This window comes from Mastigoproctus giganteus, chromosome 6 (genome assembly GCF_048544385.1).
Source record: "Mastigoproctus giganteus isolate SK-2022 chromosome 6, ASM4854438v1, whole genome shotgun sequence".
NCBI lineage: Eukaryota > Metazoa > Arthropoda > Arachnida > Uropygi > Thelyphonidae > Mastigoproctus > Mastigoproctus giganteus.
The window spans coordinates 229875867-229898637 of record NC_143580.1 but is presented as its reverse complement, the minus strand read 5'-3'; the positions used below and the strand labels follow the sequence as shown (position 1 = coordinate 229898637).

At 33.8% G+C, this 22771-nt stretch overlaps 1 protein-coding gene across 1 annotated transcript in view; it reads left to right on the top strand.

The window, feature by feature from the left end:
• RyR (Ryanodine receptor) overlaps window positions 1-22771 on the top strand; it is an 841404-nt gene that overhangs the window by 419559 nt on the left and 399074 nt on the right. Inside the window, exons 56-58 of the mRNA XM_090376454.1 lie at window positions 4248-4274; window positions 8107-8243; window positions 19405-19540. Of these exons, the coding sequence (XP_090232580.1) occupies window positions 4248-4274; window positions 8107-8243; window positions 19405-19540 (300 nt within the window). The remainder of the gene's footprint in view (window positions 1-4247; window positions 4275-8106; window positions 8244-19404; window positions 19541-22771) is intronic.

Sequence of the window (22771 nt, the reverse complement as noted above, 5' to 3'; positions counted from 1 at the left end):
TTTAACTAAGCAGTTTAAATTCTGCTTCCTGCAAAAATACATGAAAGGACCAGATAGCCTTGAAAACTTATAAACCACAAACACCCAACCAAATTCTAGAATTAACCAAGGAATTTTTACAGGATGAATCCTAATCTCATAACCCAAACTAATTATTTTCAAAATCTTTTTTCTCCTATTAATTGGATCTTGCACTTGTCTAGCTTCTATGCTTTAGTATTGTGTATCCTAAATAACTGATAAGTATGTTGAAGTTAATTGCAGTTAGTTTCCCAATGCCACTGTCACTTTGTTAAATTCAACATTCTTGGACAGTGACACATTATTTTCATTAATATATTACCTGCATGACAGCATTCTTTGACCAACTTAGAAAGTGATGCTTCATAACCTGAAAAAACTATAAAACTACTATACCTTTTCAAGTGATAGTACTTCATTACAGTGTTTCCTACATTAAGTTCTTCCTGGTTATGTAACATTTCTATAATCTTGAACTTGGTTATTTACAAATACTGTTAATTCAGTACTAAAGCTAAGCAAAAATCTTTAATCTTTGCAGAACAATTAAAGATGTCTTTATTAAATCTTTAACCTAAGCAGAAAGCTTAGGTTAGGTTTTTGCATTCTGATTACTAATTTTCTAAACTGCATTGAGTCATTGACTTAGGTATTTGTCTTAGATTTGGCTTCATGCTCCTCTTTAGGAGAATTGCTATCTGTAGCCTCACTTACTTTCAAATGCTTGTATCTAATTGAATACATTATATTTTTCTCCTATAGTTGCTTCTTTTATTCTCCATGAAGCAGCACTAGTTCTCCCTATTCTTGATTATAATGATATAATCTGGTCTCCCTATCTCAGCTAATTAACAGCTTAGAAAGAGAAGAGGCGCCTCCGTAGCCAGGTGGGAAGGAGCAGCAGTGCGTAGTACACGCTTCTTGATTAGACCGGGGTTCGAGCCCGTGACCACCAAATACGGAGGATGCGGAAAGGTCAGGGAATGACCACCGCATATCCCGGAGCAATATGGCCTTAGTTGCTAATGCTCCTAAAAAAAAAACCAAATAACAAAATAGCTTAGAAAGATCAGCCTGATTTTGTTAAATACCTGTGTTTTTGCACTCACTAAGTCTGCCATTGCATTGATTACACTGGTCAACAAGATTTTACTAACATGGGTGAAAATAAGCATTTTCACCCATGTTAGCAAACATGGGTTTTTCGAGCAGTAGAAAAATCCAAAACAGTTTTAAAAAACTGTAAAATTGCTTAAAAATCAACGAAATCATCCAACATCACACGCTGTACCTTTCCTGGTTGAATTTATTGTAAAAAAAGAGAAATATCTGTGTTGTTTAATGATATACTAATACCTCATTTTAGTTTTATGGCCCTGAGGAGTGGCCACTCTGAGTTATATTGCTATAATCCTTATTATGCGATATCACGTTTAGACCCTACTATATTTCCAGTGGCCAGGTGCCTCTGTGAAAGACAACTTGTTTACAAGCTGTCTTCAGCCCTTAAATGTACATTTTTGGGATTAGTTTTGATTTGTATGATCTAGTGGTAGATTGTGGTGTTTTAAAGTTCCGTTTTGATCTTGTGAAAACTTGTGAAATGGAGCGAAAATGCCATGCATGCATTAATTCGTCAAACAGTTTTTGCTATGTTTGTGGACAATTTACAGTGAAGTCGCAACGTTGATCAATCACAGAGGTGAAACAAGATTATTTAATTTATTTTGCTTGTCACATGGGTGATCAGGATAAAATGGGGGCACCACATATGTGCTGTATAACTTGCTATGCAAATCTGACTGAATGAATGAAGAGGAACGATTCTAAAATGCCTTTTGCTGTTCCGATGATCTGGTGAGAACCAACAAGTCAACTTGAAGAATGTTATTTCTGCCTAACAAATACTAAGGGATTTTCAAGGAAAAATAAAGTTAAAATAAAATACCTCGATCTTCTGTCTTCAATAAGACCAGTGCCATACATACTGGAACTCCCTATTCCTCAACCTAGTTGTGAAGAAATCACTATTCCGGAAGAAGAGCAAGCATCACTAGAACCCATATATGCCCTCTCAATGTCTGCCAATCCTAGTTACAATCCTGAAAATAACAAAACCACACATTTAATTGAGCAAAGTGAACTTAATGATTTGGTTAGGGATTTAAAGCTTTCAAAGCAAAGAGGCTGAGCTATTAGGATCTTGGTTGCAACAGTGGAATTTGCTGGAAAAAACCACAAGGACTTCTGGGTTTAGAAACTGAAATGAAAAGTTTGCTTGTTATTATCAAATGGAAGGCTCTCATTGTGTCTGTAAAGATGTAAACAGATCGATGGATGAACTAGGGTTTGAACACAGTTCAAAACCTGAAGAATGGTGGCACACTATGGCCATAGTTGCTGATGCACCTAATAAATCTCTAAACCAACAATAACAACCTGAAGAATGGAGATTATTCATAGATTTTTCTAAACTCAGTTTAAAAGCAGTTTTGCTACACAATAGCAATATCAAACCATCAATCACAGTGGCTCATTCAGTGGCCATGTTACCATAGGTACCATGGTACCTATGGTAACATGTCATTGCTATTAAATGCCCTAACGTTTAAACTACAAGAAATATTGTTGGGAAATCTGTGCTGATTTAAAAGTAATCACTTTGTTGCTTGGACTATAGGGTAGTTTTACTAAGTATTGTTGTTTCCTGTGTTTATGGGTTAGTTGAGTAGTAGAACATTATTATATTGTGAAGGAATGGCCCACCAGAGAAGAATATGTTTCCAGGAAACTCAGCATCAAATGCATGCTTTTAGTGAAACCTGAAGTGGTGCTTCTTCCACCTTTGCACATTAAGTTGGGTCTCATGAAAGATTTTGTAAAAACTGTGGACAAAAATAGTGAAGACTACTTGAAAAGCCAGTTTCCAAAAATTAGTGATGGAAAGTTGGAGGGTATTTTCGTAGGCCCACAGATTAGATGGCTTTTAAAGTACAAAATCTTTGAAATTAATCTTAACGCCACTGAACTAGCTATATGGAAATCCTTCAGAGCTGTTGTTAGTGGGTTTTTAAGGAATAAAAAAATTAGAAAACTATAAAGAGTTGATAGAAGAATCATTGCATAACTATCAAAAGTTAGGATGTCGGTGAAGATATAATTCCTATATTCACACCTGGACTTCTTTCTGAACAACTTGGGATCTGTCAGTGACGAGCAGGGGGAATGATTCCACCAAAATATCCACACTATTGAGCAGAGGTATCAAGGATGATGGGATCCAGCAATGATGGGCAAATATTGCTGGTTTCTGATAAGAGAAGACCGTTCTGCTCATAAGAGAAAAAAATAACTGCAATTAGTATAGTTTCTTATTTTTGCCTCCACTTTTGTGGGTTAATTGCTTACTTAAATTCAAATAGGTATTTATAACGTTTAAATATGTCATTTTTTTTATCCATTTGGAATGTTAATTGATCATCATTTCTATTTTAAGCATTTAATTTACAAGAAAAGTAGTCAAGTACATTTAGATAAGCAAAAATTCACAGTTTTTGGAAAAAAGGAGCATGAAGCCATAACATGAAAACGTGACGTGCTACGAACTTTCTATTGTATTTTTGTTTTCAGCACATGTGATTTAGTCAAAATCAGTTGATTTAATTCATGTTATCGAAAAAAAAGTTTAAAATTGTGCTTTTACAGTTATTTTTATGCCCTCATTATAATAATGCTATTGAAGATGTTTTCTCACTCACCCATTTTTTGGTAACATACATTTGTGATTTATTTTAAAAACAAAAGTTACTTCTCACAAAGATCAGGCTTGGACAGCATAAAGAATGCAGCTGTTGTTTAATATAATGCCATTTATCCCTCAGCCGCTGGTCAAGAGAGTGCTTTGTCATTCATTAATTTGCTGAAAAAATGCTACTTTATATGAATTATGCCATTTTGGCTTTAATATTTCCAATTAGATATTTCCAATATTTCCATATTTCCAATTAGAATAAAAAACTTGTTTTAATATTGATTTTAAAAGCACTACCAAAAAAAAAGTATATATTTCAAATATATTTTAAAATTATTTAAAATTCTACTTAGCCAACATAGCTTTATTTGTGTTTATCATGGTATATAAAATATAGCAGTTATTTTCTTATTAATATTTTATTTTTGCATGGTTATTACTGTAATAATTATATTATTTCATTTATTTTTTTTAGGAAGTTTATCAAGTCTGAATTGGACAGGTATTGTTTCTGATTAAGTTTGATTTATGCATTTTTTTATATATTTTGTATGTTTATTTGGCAATCTAAATATTAAATTGTATTGTTTATTTTTTGGCACATTTTTCAGTTGATTTCTTCTAAATATTTTATTATTTGCTGTCTTATGAAACATTACTTGGTTAACAGTTATTATTTTTAATTTGCATACAAAAAAAAAAATATATATTATATCTGTTGGTGGAGCCATACCATTATTTAAAATTTATTTTATTTGCTGATTCAGTTGAACTAAAAATCAAATTTGGCTAATATGAAATAATCTGATATCACTGCACAATGTGCGAACATATAATTGTATATTCTTTCACCCTATATAATATTAATATTTTAAAACTTGATACCCTTAAATTAATATACATGTTTGTTGTGATTCTATATCTAAAGGTATCACAAGATATACTTTCATGTTTCTTGAAGTAATGCAAAAGTTTGTAATCAGTTGTTTATACCAACACTTATGTATCTTAGAGAAGCCTCGATGCAGATTCTTTTATAATTATGGTATATAATCATGTCATCAAGAAAAATTTTTGGTTATTTTTTAAAGAAATAATGTCAGTAAAATTATAATTTGTGTTATTCTTATTATCAACTGTAAAATTGTACTATTCATGTGTCCTCTGCAACTCCTTCTTCAAATCATGCAAGAATCTTTGTAAAATAAAGCATCAAAAATAAATATAATGGAACAAAATAGAATAAAAATTATATAAAGAAGGGATCTGTCTTCTCTTCTTAGGGCCCATCTCTTCAGACCCCTTTAGATGTAACATAGTGCATTATAATGTTACTTCTAAAAATGAGTATCAAAGATATTAAAAGAGGAGATTGAGAACTTTGTGGTAATAGGCTTTCCTCATCATCTTTTTAATTTGTGTGCTGAAAAGGGATCCTGCTACTATCTAGAAAGAAGTGGTAAAAAGAAGAGAGAGATTTAAACAGTCTCAACTGATATTATACCATAGTGAAACTCGTAATTCCCTAATTCTGGGTGACATCTCATTTCCATTAGCTCTATTATGTCATTGTTGATTGTCCTAACCATGAGTTCAAATTCATTCATTTTAATGACGACATTACTGTAGACACAGTTAAGCCTGCCGATCCGGCTAGCCAGGTGGGCAAAGTGCCTGCCTGGCAACCCAAAGGTCGTGGGTTGGAATCCCGCTTCGGGCTTGGATCAGAGTAAATACAAAAACTTTGGGAGGTACGTTATGGCCACAGAAGCCAACAACTAACAAAAAAAAAAGAAAAAAAAAGTTAAGACTGTGTTTATGTATAGTTTATTACCCCCTAACATCCTTTGAAGTTATTTAAAATTGTTTCCCTACCATTAGCTTTCCATTCATTTGAAACGTCACTACCATTTGCACATCTTGCCGACATCAGCTGTTTTGGCAAAAATCAAGAACTTTTTTGAGATGTGTGCAAATATTTCTTTGACCCATATCATCAGATAAACACATATCCATGTTATCATCCCCATTCTCCTTCATCAACTAGCAGTTCCTCAAATCTTTAAGATATCCTCAGTGATATTGGCAAAAACCTCTGTGCTTACCTTTGTTCAACTGTATTCTGTCTCTATGAAATCAATTCCTTCTACTACAAGTGCAGGCTTCCTTGCACCATATGGATAATAATAATAATAATAATAATGACATTCTGACTAACTTGGCTTACTCTGTTTGTCTGTATAGCTATTCATTATGCTTTACTGTCATTTGGTCTATAACACACTCCTACTCTCATTTTTGTTTTTCTAGTGCTTATGTCACACCAAACTGACTTAACATTACATCTACTTATGTCAAACTGGATGCACCGCACCAAGAGCATAACCCCCCCACCCCTGCCTTGTCTGTCCATTCTGTACACATGATACTAACCATGTTCTAATTCTGTATCCTCTATATCTCAGTGGCATCATGTTTCCAGTATCCCTACAATGTCCATATTTAATGACCTAAGCAATAATCAAAATTCCTTAAATTTATATGCTGTACTCCTAGTATTAGTATACAAACAAGTATGTGTGCCAGTTTTTGCTCCTGGTAACCCTAACACATCCTATGTGGTTTCTTGTTAATGACACTGTAGAGCTTCCAAGTGTAGTGGTAAGTATGTTTAATATAACATGCAAGTACAGTACTTTATTACATATATTACAATTAATAGCAAAAGCTCTCAGTTGCCCACCTCAAAATGAAAGCCTGCTTAGACAACACAGGAACAATCCAATGAAACTTATTGTCAGGGCAGAGCAGAGCAGTTGCTCTGCTCTGCCCTGACAATAGAGCCACTGACAGTAGTTATCTCCTGTGGGACCTGTGCTTTCTATCATTGGATTGTTCCTGTGTTGTCTAAGCAGGCTTTCATTTTGAGGTGGGCAACTGAGAGCTTTTGCTATTAATTGTAATATATGTAATAAAGTACTGTACTTGCATGTTATATTAAACATACTTACCACTACACCAATCAGCTTTGCTTGGTATGGTGTCTTTTCATATGTGTGGCAGGTTGCCATAGTCTGGCTTGGAACTGCTTTCACATAAGAAATTTTAAAATAAATGTACTTGCATGGCAATAATAAAATTTTAAAAACATACACAGTTTCAGTTTCTATAAAATTTGTTATGTAATGCAATTTCAGATATATCATGGTCTGATTAATGGACCCCAGCTGCTATGTTGTATTGGAGTTTACTTATAATGATGCTCTCTTTACTCTCTTAAAATCTAATAATCTGTTGGTGAAATCATTAGTTGTTGCTGCCAGCAGACCCACCCCAGTTCTAGTGTACGTATACTTATTACAAAAGATGTTATTATCTGTATTCCTGACAATGGAATCTTCCAATAAAACTAAATCCTCTTGAACCAGGGCGGCATGCACTTGATTGTTCTGTTCTGGGGGCTAAATAGAGGATGCATTACCTGGCAGGTCCCTAGATACCCAAGTTTCTGATGAGTTGCTGGTGAGTTCCCAGTTATATTTGTTCTAGGGTATTTGTTCTAGTGCCTGTTTCTTCAGTGACTCAAATTCATCTAGTAAGGCATCAAGCTTTAATTTGAGATTGGTACACTCCTTACATCCAGAACAAAGAAAAGAATCATCAATTGAGCTATGATCATCATTCTTGAATTAATATCTTTTCTATTTTTAAAATGACTTGAACTAGGAACATGATTAAAACTGAGTTTGAGTATACCATTCTAAATCCTCCTTAGAAGTATACAGCATGTTTCAAATGTATGTGCAAAAAATTCTACAACATATTCTGGGGTCTAAAATAAGAAAAAAAAAAAAAAAAAAAAGAATTGATACAAATATATTTCTGATTCCAAACAATTATAGAGCTCCGAATTAATAAAAAAATAAACAAACAAACAAAAAAGAAACTGAATTTTTAAAAATGTCTATAGAGTTTTGAATTGTAAAAAATTTTAAAAAAATCAAGCAGCCATAGTTCCGTAACCATTCTGAATCAGATGCATGTTTTTTTCACTTTTTTTTTCTTATTTTGGACTCTAGAATACCTCCCAGGATTTTTTTTTTTTTTCTTGCCTATTTTTTAAATACCCTGTATATTGGCATAGTGTGCTATGCCAATATACATATATGCTATATATTGGCATAGAGATACCAAAATAAAAATTTAAAACAAGTTTCATCATACTGAACTTTGTATTATAAATTCTTAACAGTTTAAATATAAATTAATAAGCATCTCATCTCGTGGGTTTTTTTTTTTTTTTTTTTTTTTATTCTTTCATTTTCCGGTATTAGACATCGTCCAGCACTTGGAAATTGCCTTGGAGCATTTGCAGGAACATTCCCTGTTGCATTTCTTGAGCCTCATTTAAATAAGCACAATCAGTACTGTATTCACGGGAAAATAGAAGAACATTCCTTGGAAGCTCAAGGTAAGTGATAGCTAGTATATAAGTATATAATCTCTAGCGCCAATCATTGTTCTTCTTTTTTTTTTCTAGGTTTCTTTGTAGAGATGAAATATGACTGTTAAGTTTCATGTAGACACTACCATGCCCAATTATAAATTCATTTCTATATTAAAATATGGAAGGAAATGAATTTATTATTCAGTGTTGATTTTAATCAACACGAAATAATAAATTTTCAAATTTTCACTCTTGCCCCAAGATGACCAGGACAAAAGTTCACCTTTGTCCTGATCACCTTTATTCACCTTTTACATATCTATTATACTTCTTTTCCTACTATCCTTCCCCTTCTAGTCACTGGCACTTTGTGTAATTTTCACCTCCATCTATGCATACTTTATCTAATATATCTATTCATACATACTTATATATACTTTTGCATCCTTTAATGCTACTTTGCACTTTTAGGTGCATCTGTCATACCTGACATTAATTTTTTGTCAACTGAAACTTTTTCATCAACTGAAACCTTTTTTTCATTCACTGAAACTTTTATTTTAAAATTACATTTAATATATATATATAGTATGTATGAATAGGAAATGTAAAGAAAAAGAAAAACAGAAATTTCACCTGAATGTGCAAAGTTGCAAAAACAGGATACAAAAGTATAATGATATATTTAGAAGGAATTAATAGAAAATACAAAAAGAAGATGGAGAAATATTTAACACAAGGTGCCGAGCCTAATAGAAGGAAAGTAAGTAAGAGAAAAGAATGAGAAATTAAAAGAAAGAGAATGCTAAGAACCTTAAAAAAAAAAAAAAAAAAAAAAATTTGTAAAATTATAAAATTATATAGAATTAAAGGCTGAAATAACAAGCCAATCATATGTAGATGAGCTGAAAGGGAAAGAAGAAATTAACCAATGCTAAATAATAGTGAGCATCAAAAAATGAGGGTGGTAAAACGGTACATAGGGGGAAAATTTTTTTTTGATACAAACTAAATAAAATTGGTACATAGATCAGGCATTTCATCAGGGCACTACACCCCTGACCATGTACCAGATCACTGCGTTTCTATGCAAACTTATGTTAATGGAGGAAAGATTAAAATATAACAAAAAAAAAAAAAAAATCAATATTCATCATTGTTTCAGCTATGAATCTCCTATTGGACTTAAAATATGCAACTATAAAACATTAGCTACCAACTTAGGCAATTTGCAACTTTCAGATCTTCCATGTCACTGCAATAATCAATATCTGGATATTGTCAATAACGTCTCACTTAAGTCTGTCATGGAAAAAGGATTCAAATTTAGGCCAATCCATAAAGCCTATTTAAACAACATCTATAAAGATCTGCATCTTAATATCTTGAATTTTTGCAATAAGTTAGCTTACAAATATACGATACCTCATGAAGCATTTCAAAACTGGATAAATGTTGTATACCAAGACATTGTAAAAACAGTTTCTGAAGCTATAATCTTTATAATAATCCACACATCAGGTATTCTTATCTTAAAAAACCCATTTTGGATTTACAACAGAACTTTATCATCACCCCTGTGGATAAGGCTTCTAACAATTTTGTCATTTTTTGCAAACAGTTTTATTATACCACTCTTAAAAAGTTGACAACAGTGCTACCTTTTTGCATTGTTATCTTGTCATTAATGCAACCATAAAAAAACTTATGGTCTTGCATAAAAATTGCACACTAAAATTCGTAATTCTACTTTACCATTCTTATATATGATAGCCAGGTTCCTCAAGAATCCTGTTGGCTTCAGATTCATTACAAGTGCTAAAAATAGTGGCTGTTATCTACCAGGCAAACAATTTTTTAAATTGCTAAATACTATCTTTATTAGTCTTCCCTCTACCTGGATCATCAATAATAATCATAATGTCATCAAAACCATTAACTCTAATAACAACATTTTCAGCAGTGAAACATTTTTGAAACTTATTGATTGATTTTTCAAACTTATTTACCTCTTTGCCACATTATTTGATTATTTCTGTACTTAATCAATTATAACGTACTTAATCAATTATAACGTACATAGTAGAACGTTCCTATATTCTAAATATAGGAACGTTCTACTTGTGAATGAAGTTGTTTGGAATAACTATATTTGTATTTGTATTTTGTATTTTCAACAATTTCATTTATGATGGTAAATATACTTATAGACAAACTCTAGGAGTGCCCATGGGCTCACAAATTTCAAGCATAGTTTCTAATTTATTTCTACCTTATTATGAAGATTTATATACTCGTAATAACCCAAACCATAATTTCTATTTGTATAATGTCGATACATTGATGACATCCTAGTTTTGAATGTGCATTTTGAAAACATTGCAAAAACTATATATCCAATTGAATTCACCTTGAATAAAGAAAATAATGGTAATTAACATGCAAACTTTCTTGATTTAAATATTACTTTAAATAGTCCCCCACTTCATCATAACTTAGAATTATTTGATAAAAGAAGTAAATTTAATTTTAACATTATTTACCTTACTAATTGGAATTCAGATATTTCTATTAAAGTTCATAAAAACATCATCTGCACATAAGTTATTTGTCTTGCAAATTTAAGCAGCAATCAGACACTTTTCATTAATGCCTTAAATGGCCTATATACTAAATTACGCATTAATGATATTCCAATTAACTTTATCAATTATATTATTAAAATATTTCGGCTTTCATCAAACAAAAATTTGGATTTACTATGTCCCATTTTGGTTAGTGCTAACCTAATACTTGTATAGCTGTACAGATGTATATTTTACGATGGTATTTCCACTACTTTGAAAGGAACGCATTACATGACTTCTCTTTGAACAATATTCATGCCTTTTCACTCTCTAAGTTTATTTTCTTTATTACTATTAATATTCATATTATTAATCATTTACAATCATAATGGTATTTCATTTTCTCTGCTTATCGTCTATGACATGTTGCTCTCTCACATTTCTTTCAGAATTTTTCTCCAGTCAGCCTTAATATACACAATATTTTTATTTTTTATTTCTTTTCAATATCTCAACTATAGAGGGCATCTATGTTCTTTTCGCCCAGCTTCCTACTGAGCAACTCCATAGTCGTCATGGCTTTCCTTCTGTTTATATTCAATATTTATATTCCATTTTTACTTACCTATCTTGATGAAATATTTTCTTTCTTAGTAATACATTTTTGCCCACTTTGATGCTACATAACTTAACAGGTATTTAATTGTTTTCTCTTAGTTACTATTTTTATTTATTTTTTGGCTTTTTTCAGCATTGTATTTTTGGCATTCTAAAATATATCACAGGCCAGTGGTATTAGTTTCTACCTCTACTAACACTCTCACAGCCAAGGCCCTCTCTAAGAGGTTGGGTATTTACACACCTAGCTTGCCTAGTATCCTTTAAACTATTTTCTCTTTCCTTTTCATCTTTCTACTTTCTATTCTTCTTTCTTCCTTCCTTGAACTATTAGTGTAATACAAGGGCGATTCGGACATTGCTACTTTTCTCATTCTTGCTATTTTTGCCTCCTTTATTATTTTTATTACCTTTTTCCCTCCCTTACCCTGCATTATTTCCCATTTCTATACCACTACCTGTTACATTTATTGCTTTTATTGCATTTATAATACATAAATTCACTTTTTCGTCTTTTTCAATTTTTAAAAACTTTTTGTCCTTAAATGATTCAGAATTTACACTACATTTTATACTATTAAGCCATGTACATAAAATAAAGCATTTACACTTTAATTTGTTTAATTTAATTACATACACTACATTGGGGCTACCTTACTTATGTTTTGGAGGTTTTATCTTTTTCTCCCCCCCCCCCTTTTTATGTTATTTTAATCTTTCCTCCATTAACATAAGTTTGCATAGAAATGCAGTGATTTGGTATGTGGTCAGGTGTAGTCCCCTGATGAAATGCCTGATCTATATACCAATTTTATTTAGTTTGCATAAAACATTTTTTTCCCCTCTATTTACCGTTTTACCACCCTCATTTGGATGCTCACTATTATTTATCATTGATTAATTTCTTCTTTCCCTTTCAGCTCATCTACATATGATTGGCTTGTTAATTCAGCCTTTAATTCTATATAATTTTATAATTTTACTTTTTTTTTTTTTATTTTTTTTTTTTAGGTTCTTAACATTCTTTTTCTTTTAATTTCTTATTCTTTTCTCTTAGTATTAGTATTAGTATTAGTAACGGCCGCATGGTGCAAGAAAGCCTATGGCTTATGCTGCACCAGCCAAAAAAAAAAAAACAAAAAAATCCGAACAAAACAATGATAAAAACAAAAAATAAAATAAATTAAAATAAAATAAATAACAATAATTAATAAAAAAAAAAAAAAAAAAAAAGGAAATTAAACCTATCATCCTATGCGCTTCCCTTACCCGAAAGTACTATCCAGATGACCTTTGAATTTCCCCAAACTGTCGGCCTCTACCACCAATGAAGGCAACTTATTCCAGTAATTTATAACTCGCTGGCTAAAATAAAACTTCCTGCAGTCCAATCTAAACATTTCCCCCCGTAACTTGAATTTATGTCCCCTAGTTCTAGCATCATTTATAATCTTGAAAATTTTGTCCTCATTCATTTTACTGATGCCTCTCAGAGCCTTAAACACCTCAATCAAATCTCCTCGTGGCGTCTCTGTAGCCAGGTGGGCAGGAGCAGCAGTGCAGAGCACATGCTTCTTGATTAGACCGGGGTTCGAGCCCGTGACCACCAAATACGGAGGATGTGGAAAGGTCAGGGAATGACCACCGCATATTCCGGAGCAATATGGCCTTAGTTGCTAATGCTCCTAAAAAAAAACCAAATAAAAACTCAAATCTCCTCTAAGGTGTCTAGTTTCCAAACTCTGCAACCCACATATTCAAAGTCTTTCTTCATAAGGACGCCCTTTTGCCGATCTCACCAGGCGAGTTACCCTTCTTTGCACCCTTTCAAGAAGCTCGATGTCTTTCTTTAGGTGCGGTCTCCATTCCAAGTGTGGTCTAACAGTATTCCAAGTGTGGTCTAACAAAAGCCTTATATAATGGGATTATCACGTCCCTATCTCTACTTGCAAAAGTTCGATAGATCATCGATAGGACACCATGGGCCTTCCTTGCAACCTGTTTACAATGTTCAGAGAATTTCATGTCTGACCGTATCGTAACACCCAGTCCCTTTCCTCCAGTACTGGGTTTAGTTGAACTCCACGAAGTGAATAAGTTTTTTTTTGGGATTACTGTTTCCCAGGTGTAATACCTTACACTTTGTATTTTCTATTAATTCCTTCTAAATATATATACACACACACTCACAGTCAGACCTCTATATAACGAAATCAATAGTTCCCTTGAAAAAATTCATTGAACAGAAATTTCATTATAAAGAAATATGACCTTTTCAACAGTGAAAAATACTGTAAATCCAGGAAAATAGTAAAAGATTGGAAATAAATCAGAAATAAGTGGGAATGAATAAATTTTCTAACATTTTAAAACAATTAATTTATTAATATATACATATTAAGAAATGACTACTTACATGATGCACACGGGGACACATCGGGACTAGTGCATTTTGACCCAATTAAGCAGCTGCCCCAATTATTCGAAGTTTCACGTAAATAGTTAAAAATACAATGTACCCCCCTTTACAATTAGTTCACTGTACAATCAAATCACGTTACGACGAACTCACCATTGTAAAGTACCGTTCACTATACGATGTGTAGTAAGTGCCGGTCATTGTGATCACGTTTGTGAACTGAATTTTAATTCTATTAAACAGCGATTCTAATTAGAGAAAATATGAGGAATATTATCCACAGGCTATAAAAGTAAAGATATATTAAGCACAAATTTACCTTACCAATTAAAAAATTAAATGATACATGAAAATTGGAAGAATATACGTGATAATCGGAATAATTAATACGTACTGTAATATGTACTTACGAACGAACCAGTTGACATTTCTGTTCACTGACATTTGTGGTTGGGGGTTAAAATTTAAAACAGTAAAAAGATAAGTAATCAATAACAAAGAACACGGCACACACAAATTGCAAATAACATGATACGCGCAAGTGAGACAAGTGAGAACGGAGTAACGAGTTACAAAGCTTTAAAAATAGGAAAGAAGAGAAGGTCTGCAAATTAATTTTTTTATATGATTGAAGATTTCATGGAAGTGTAAACTCATTTCACCATAATAACCCACAGAATTCCAGCTGTTGGTATTAGCGCAAATTTAGTAAGATCGAGTTTACTTTCCGTTTATGATAGATTTCACTAACAGAAAAGCCCAATAAACAGGTGACTGCTAATTGTTTTTATTGTTTTATGGTTGTGACCTCCAGAATTTTGACCGAACCACGTGGTACTGTCGGAGATAATCGTAGGATAATTTCCAGTGCTGCGGTCTCTTGCCCTGATTAAATGGCATGTTGTCCCAATTAAGCGAAGTAAACCCTGGCTGTTTTCTCGATTGGTTTCTGTTTTTTTAAGATTTGCCCCAAATAAACGGATGCCCCGATTAACCGGTGACCCAAATAACCGGAATCCACTGTATTACTACACTTTTAAGAATTATGTTGCAAAATATTTGGTTATTTTTTGTTGTACACTGGATTCTGCTGTACACCATTCATAAAAATGTTCGCATTTGTTTAAACACTCAAATTATTTTCTGGCACATTTTCTTCACACTGAAGGCCTTAATGCAAAGTTTCAAATACTGCCAAAATTTGTTGTTTTGATGATTTAATATTGCTATTTCCCTTTGTTGTCCTCATTTTCATCCAACTCAGCATCGATATTGTCACTAGTTTTTTAAATACGCTCCAAAATGTTGGAATCACTCAGATATTCAGCTACTAAAACATTATTATCAACTCCTAAAATTTCAGTCTCTGATATCCCAACAATATCCACCTTTGATGCTTTGAGCAATACCTCAAATTCGTCAAATTTATTTACCGAACTCCTAGCATTGGTGTACATGCAAGTATACATGCACCTGTTTCTATTCTTAGCTACCCTAACACAACCCATGTGTTTACTTGTATCGCAATGACTCCCAGCAGTCTCTGAAATATCCTGCATCTTGTTTTTCAGGCTTCTGCTCATTCCAATAGAAGCAGTGCAAGAATCACTCTCACCTCTGCCAGTGGCTACTGTTAATCTATTCGTCCTTGTATCCACCCCAAGCTAGCAGTTTTCCGACCCACCTAACACTGCCTCGATAGCAACAGCAAATATTCTTGCACCCTTTCTATTTAAGTGTATCCCATCTCTGTAGAAGCAGTCTCTCCTGTTAACAAGTACAGACCAAGCTGAAAAAAAAAAAAATTCTACCCCTTGAGCCTTGCACAATCTTTCCAGTACCGAATTGATCGACAAGGCTCTCATTATATACTCCCTCCTATCGTGTCTGGGCAGAATTGCAGACACTTTCAAATTCAACCCTAATTCACGGCTTTTTTTCAACAGTAGTAGCAAGTTTCGAATGGAAAAAGATTCTACTTATATTAAGTAGTAACCTACAAAATCTTTAGCTAAATTCAAGATAACCTAAGGAGTGTGACTAGGACTATAAAGCTAGTTATAAAAAAATTAATATAACAATATAGTAGTAGCAAGTTTCGAATGGAAAAAGATTCTATTTATATTAAGTAGTAACCTACAAAATCTTTAGCTAAATTCAAGATAACCTAAGGAGTGTGACTAGGACTATAAAGCTAGTTATAAAAAAATTAATATAACAATTAAGTAACATATAAGTTTCTGTTAATGGGATCATGTTCATACGTTGCCAACAACTAAGTAGTTACAAAAATGGCATCATTTAAGTGTATTTCATATTGTGAATTCCTTCACAATGCATTACCATGATATTGCACTACCAATATCATGGTAACCAATGGAGAAGGCTACTGTTACTTATTCTCAGTGGATACTACCATCCAGATGGCACTGTTTCAGAGCTTATTGGCTCTTCTTTGGTGGGTGGGCAGGTACAATGCCCTGGTGTTTCAATGATGACAACCCAGTTGAGAAGTTTACCTGTGCAATATGAAAGATGCCTGATGGTGTACCGTAATTGAGAATTACATAATTTGTTTAGGACAATAGCCTCATGTTACAAAGAAATGAGTGAATGAAACAAAGGGTTGCTCTTACAAAGAAAGGCTTAAGTTTTGCAAATTATGGTGTCTGGAGACTAGGCACCTGCAAGATGATCTGATTGAGATGTATAAAGCATTGAATGGTTTGAGCATGCTCAATGCTGATGGGATTCTTTCTCTTGCTCAGAATAATCGTCTGAGAGGGCATAAATTTAAATTGGGGACAAAGACAGTTGTAGGATAGATAAGCGTAAGTTTGCCTTTAGCCAGCAGGTGGTTGATTGCTGGAACAAACTTCCATCTGTCATTGTAGAAGTTGATAGCTTAAATAGATTCAAGACAGAACTAGACAAACACTTGGAATGAGTGGATGGGTGAAATGAGAAGGTTTTTTTTTTTTTTTGGCTGATTCTGTATAAGCTTGCTTTCTTGCACCATATGCCTTTACTAATGCTAATGCTAAAAAGTTAACTAACATATTGGTACGCATTGCTTTTACTTTAAACTTATTCAAGTTAGTGTAATATCACTAACTTGAATACCTTCAAAATGGTAACTCATTTTGAAGGTATTCACAATATGAGATACACTCATATGATGCCATTTTTGTAACTACTTAGTAGTTGTCTAAATATAAACATGATGCTATAGCACAAACGTATATGTTAGTTAACTTCTTTGTAACCTGAGGCTGTTGCCCTAAACAAATTATATAACAATTACGTCAATAAAACAGCAGAAATTTATCAAAAACTTATCCATTTGCTGGAACTCAAAATTCTTTTCCCACACATGCTTAACCTCATTCCCGAGATATCCATACTGGGATTTCAGGAAGGCTTTTGATACTGCTTCACATAAAAGACTGCTGTAGAAACTGAAGCAATGTGGTATTAAGGTCAAGTTAGTGCTATGAATAAAGTGATGGTTAAGTGGAAGAAGACAGAGAGTGGTTTTCAATGGGCACTGCTCTTCATGGACTAATGTTATTAGTGGAGTTCCTCAGGATTAAGTGTTGGGTACATTGTTGTTTTCAATATTTATCACTGATAGTTGATGAAGGTATATCAGGCTTAATATCAAAGTTTGCAGATGATACAAAGGCTGGCAGGGTGGTTAATGGTCATCAGGATGAGATACTGCAACAAGATCTTGGAAAATTCGGTCGATGGGCCGAGAAATGGCATTTATAATTAAACATTGACAAATGCAAGGTACTGCACATTGGTAGCAGTAACCCCAAAATAACTTATCAACTGTATGGTACTACACTTAGGGTAGTGAAGAATGAAAAATACCTGGGGATAATTGCACAGTCAGATGTGAAATTCTCTGAGCAGTGTAGACTGCTCATGGGGTTTTGTCAATGATATACAGAAACTTTGTTAGCATAGTTAAGGAGGTGATTTTCCCTTTGCATTAGCATGTAGCATTAGCATTAGTAGAGGCATATGATGCAAGAAAGCAAGCTTATGCAGCATCAGCCAAAAAAAAAAAAAAAAAAAAAACCCAACTTCCACTTCACCCCTCCGTTCGTTCGAAATACCTGTCCAGCCGAGCCTTAAATTTATTTAGGCTATCAACTTCCACGACAAGGGATGGAAGTCTGTTCCACCAACCAACTACCTGCTGGCTAAAGGCAAATTTCTGCACGTCTATCCTACATCTGTCTTTCCTCAATTTGAATTTATGCCCTCTCAGGTGATTATTCTGAGCAGGAGGAAGAATCCCATCAGCATTGAGCATGCTCAAACCATTCAAGGCTTTATACATCTCTATCAGATCACCTCGCTGGTGCCTAGTCTTCAGACACTGTAATTTGCAAAATTTAAGCCTTTCTTTGTAAGAGTACCCCTTTGTTCCATTCGCTAATCTTGTTGCCCTTCTCTGTACTCGTTCCAGTGCTCTACATCCTTCTTGAAATGAGGCCTCCAGACCTGTATACAGTACTCAAGGTGTTGCCTGACCATTGCCTTATACAAGGGAATAATCACCTCCTTATCCCTGCTAGAAAAATTCCTGTATATCATTGACAAGACAGCATGAACTACTCTTGCAGCCTGTCTGCACTGCTCAGAGAACTTCATATCTGCCTGCACAATTACCCCCAGGTCCTTTTCATTCTCTACCACTGTCAGTGTAGTACCACAGAGTTGATACGTTGCTCTGTGGTTGCTGTTTCCCATATGTAGTACTTTACATTTGTCAATGTTAAACTTCATTTGCCACCTCTCAGCCCATCTGCTCAACCTTTCCAGATCCTGTTGCAGCAGCATAGTGTCAGTAGTGTCCTTGACAACCCTGCCAACCTTTGTATCGTCTGCAAACTTGGACATTAAGCTTGATATACCATCATCAACATCATTTATAAATACAGAAAACAATAATGGACCCAACACTGAACCCTGAGGGACTCCACTAATAACATTAGTCCACGATAAGCAGTGTCCATTGATTACCACTCTCTGTCTTCTCCCCCTCAACCACCCCTTTATCCATAGCAGCAATTTGCCTCCAATGCCACACTGCTCCAATACTGTATACAGGTCTAGAGGCCTCATTTTAAGAAGGATGTAGATTTGCTGGAATGGAGCAGAGAAGGGCAACCAGATTCGTGAAGGGAACAAAAGGGTGCTCTTACCTAGAAAGGCTTCAGTTCTGAAAATTGCAGCATCTCGAAGCCAGGCACCTGGTGTCAAGATAACAGGCACCATAAATATAAGTTGAGGAAGGATGGTTGCTGGATAGATGTGCAGAAGTTTGCCTTCAGCTAGCAGGTGGTTGATTGTTGGAAGAGGCTTCTATCTGTTGTTGTGAAAGTGGATAGTTTGAATAAATTCAAGGGAGAACTAGACCAATTCTTGGAGGGTGTGGATGGGTGAACTTTTTTTTTTGCTGATGCTATATAAGCACTTGCTTTCTTACATCATTTGCCATTATTACTACTACTACATTGGCTATCATAGTGCAAAATGCTGATTAATGTTCATTTTATTTCAGCTGTTATGGCCGAATTGGAATCAAGTATGCCAACACTGGATGATCTCATGTCCCAACTTGAAAAATTCATTTCTGGAGGTGGAAAATATTCTGAAACACCTTACATAATTGATGTGATTTTGCCAATGCTCTGCAGGTAAGAAAGAAAAAAATGATTATTTCTTCTTGAAAACTTAATAATGTTATATTTTTCAGTAATGTAACCTTTAACTTTATTGATTTGTGAGTGTTAACTGCTACTTTTGAGAAGGTGGGAGGGGGTGCTTATCTTCTGATGTTAGTGCAGTAGTTAGTGAGTTTTGCTGTGGTGCATTTCATATTCTTCTCTTTCTTGGTGATCCCCTTCTACTTTTGACTCTCTCTCTCTCTCTCTCTCTCTCTCTCTCTCTCTCTCTCTCTCTCTCTCTCTCTCAGGGTAACTCAATTTTTTTTTGGCTGGTGCAGCATAAGCCTCAGGCTTCCTTGCACCATATGGCTAATAATAATAATAATAATATTGAGCAATGGATGAATTTCCCTTGGTTTGATCTTCAAGAAGTCATAGAATTTTGGCAGCTGATAACTGATTGCTTGTATGCAGAAATGAATACATAAATATATTTTTGTTTATATTTATATATTTATTTTATTTATATTGTGTGAAATCTGCATAGGGCCACAGAAGTTTACAAGATAGGATACAAGAATATAGAGTATTTAGCAGTTGTGGTCTAGAATCATGATCAAATCAAACACATGTATATTACTTATACTTTCACTTTTGATCATTCTGCAATGGTGGCCTGTTATACATTATCCTGTATCATTATCATTATTTATTTAAGATCTTGTATTCTAATTTCTAATGGAGCATAGGCTCATGTGCCATCCTCCTTAGTGTGGGGAGGTTGATATCTGGATTTATACTAGAGGGTATTATTATTAGCAAGGAAGAGCATACACTGATAACCTTCCTGTCAAGAACCATAGCCCCACACCCTTTATCTATCGACAGGTGTCAAAATACATCATTAGCCCAAGTTCACAGGTTTTTTGATCTTCTCAGCAAGTTCACTCACATGCATATTACAGAGACTAGCACATGTGCTTTACTGCTTCTTCTATCCAAATAAGGATATCAGCAACAGGCAGTTGATGCTATAAGGTGGCAGACTTTGGGACTATAAAAAACAAGTTAACTTATATGTTTAGTCTGGCCACTGAGGCTGAAAACAAAAAATGATGTTGACATAGTAATAGGTTTATGGGTCACCTTAGCAGCATGTCTTTGTAGGTCTATGACACTTGGTTGAGGTGGCATCAGGTATTTTATTCCAGACACTCTGCTGCCCAAGTGCTAGTACTATACCTATAAGAAAATAATGATACAAGATGGTACTTAAAAGAAAATACACTAAATTTTTTGGGAAATTTCAGGAATTATACAAATCTTCTTGCGTCTTGCTAGTCAAGAGATTATGCATTCTCATGAAAGGATGAGTTCACAAAAATATTTGTTTAAATCAAACTAAATGCAGCAAGGCATCATATGTTCAAGAGTATAAATTAGCTATATAATATCGGTGTAAATACACCATATATAACTCTTAAATGAAAAAACTACGATAGTAGTGTAAAAAGGGCATAATTTTATCTGTATCTCATATTGTGCACCTCCTTCACAATGAGTTGCCATGTATTGCAATACATGGCAGCTCTAAAAAGGGCATCATTTTATTTGTATCTCATATTGTGTACCTCCTTCACAATGAGCTGCCATGTATTGCAATAGATGGCAACTCTTTGTGAAGGAGGTGCACAATATGAGATACAGATAAAATGATGCTCTTTTTAAGAGTTTAAGAGTTATCTATTGTGTATTTACATCAATGTTATATAGACAAAAATATTTGTTATATTTATTTCAATAATGCCATGATGTAGTACATTATATGCTTGTTAATTAAATCCTTAAAAGGAGGAGGAGGCCTATTAGGCCTAATCAAGAATCACTGATACATCAGAGCCCATCTAATTACCCAATTCCCCAACCTAACTAAAACAAGAACTCACCTTAGACCATCTCACTTTCTGATGACACATTAGAATACTTCTTTTAACAGCCAGTTCTTGACAACAAAGTTCATTTCTAAAGAAAAACACTCTGCATCAGCAGTGTTCTCTTTCAAACAGTAAATTTTTTATATCAGTTGAGGACACTAAGTTAATATTTTTCTGTTTTTGCATCTTTTACATTAGTGTGCTAAAATTAAAAAGCAATATATTTCACTGGCTGTTCTTGAAGGGTTCTTGTGTGGATGGACTTTGGACACTTTTGACCACTTTTGAATGGATGGACCTCATTTTCCATTTGCTATTATAAATTATATCTGTATACTGTATTTATGATATTGTAAATATGCGGCAGGGTTGCCAGAATTTGGCAGAGATTTCCTGCTACAGTAAATAAATAAATAAATAAAAAGTTTGATATTTGATAGTCCAAATAATCAAAAGTTAATCTAAAAGTTGTATATGTCATTGAAAGTTAGTTTCAAGGCTAATTTGGATTAAAAAAGTTCCAAATTGTTCTTAATAAAAATCTGTTTTCCTGATGTTTTAAAATTTGAAAGGTATAAAATCTGTACAGATTTTTATAGTTTTGAAATATTTCGTTATTTTTAGGAATTTCCCCCTGTTCACAATATGAATGTTCATGCTGTAATATTAATATGTAGTAACCCTTCTGGCCTTAGCTGAAGGATAGGTTGAGTAGATAGTTATGACATTGTAACTATTTCTGTTACTATAACTATAACTATAACTATTACTATAACTAACTATAACAGAGGAGGAGAAAAAGCAGTGAGCTTCTGCAGACTGCTCAGGCCCAAGATATCGACGAGGAATATTACAACTTTCTGAAAGTGATAAAGCCCAAGAAACCTATAGGAAAACAGAAATCCAAAGAAGAAAAAATTAGTCAAGAAACACTTGTCATGATAAACCGAAGACGACAAATGAAGAGCAAGAAAAACACTGACAGGGAGAAAATTGAGTATACTGAGTTATGCAAAGCCATTAGAAAGAGACTCAGAGAGGACATAAGAAGATTTAACACAAGAAAAGTAGAACAAGCATTAAGGGAAAACAAAGAATTTAAATCAGCAGCCATGAGCAGTAATACAGAAAGACAAATGATACTGAAACTGAAGAATAGCGATGATGTACTTATAAACAGCAGAGAAGGCATAATTCAAATAGCAGAAGGCTACTATAGAGAATTATACAAGGAGCGAGGGAATGATACCAGCAGTGGGGAAGATGGATTGCAAAGTAGCAACACATACGACATACCCGATATTCTTCCTGATGAGGTAGAACATGC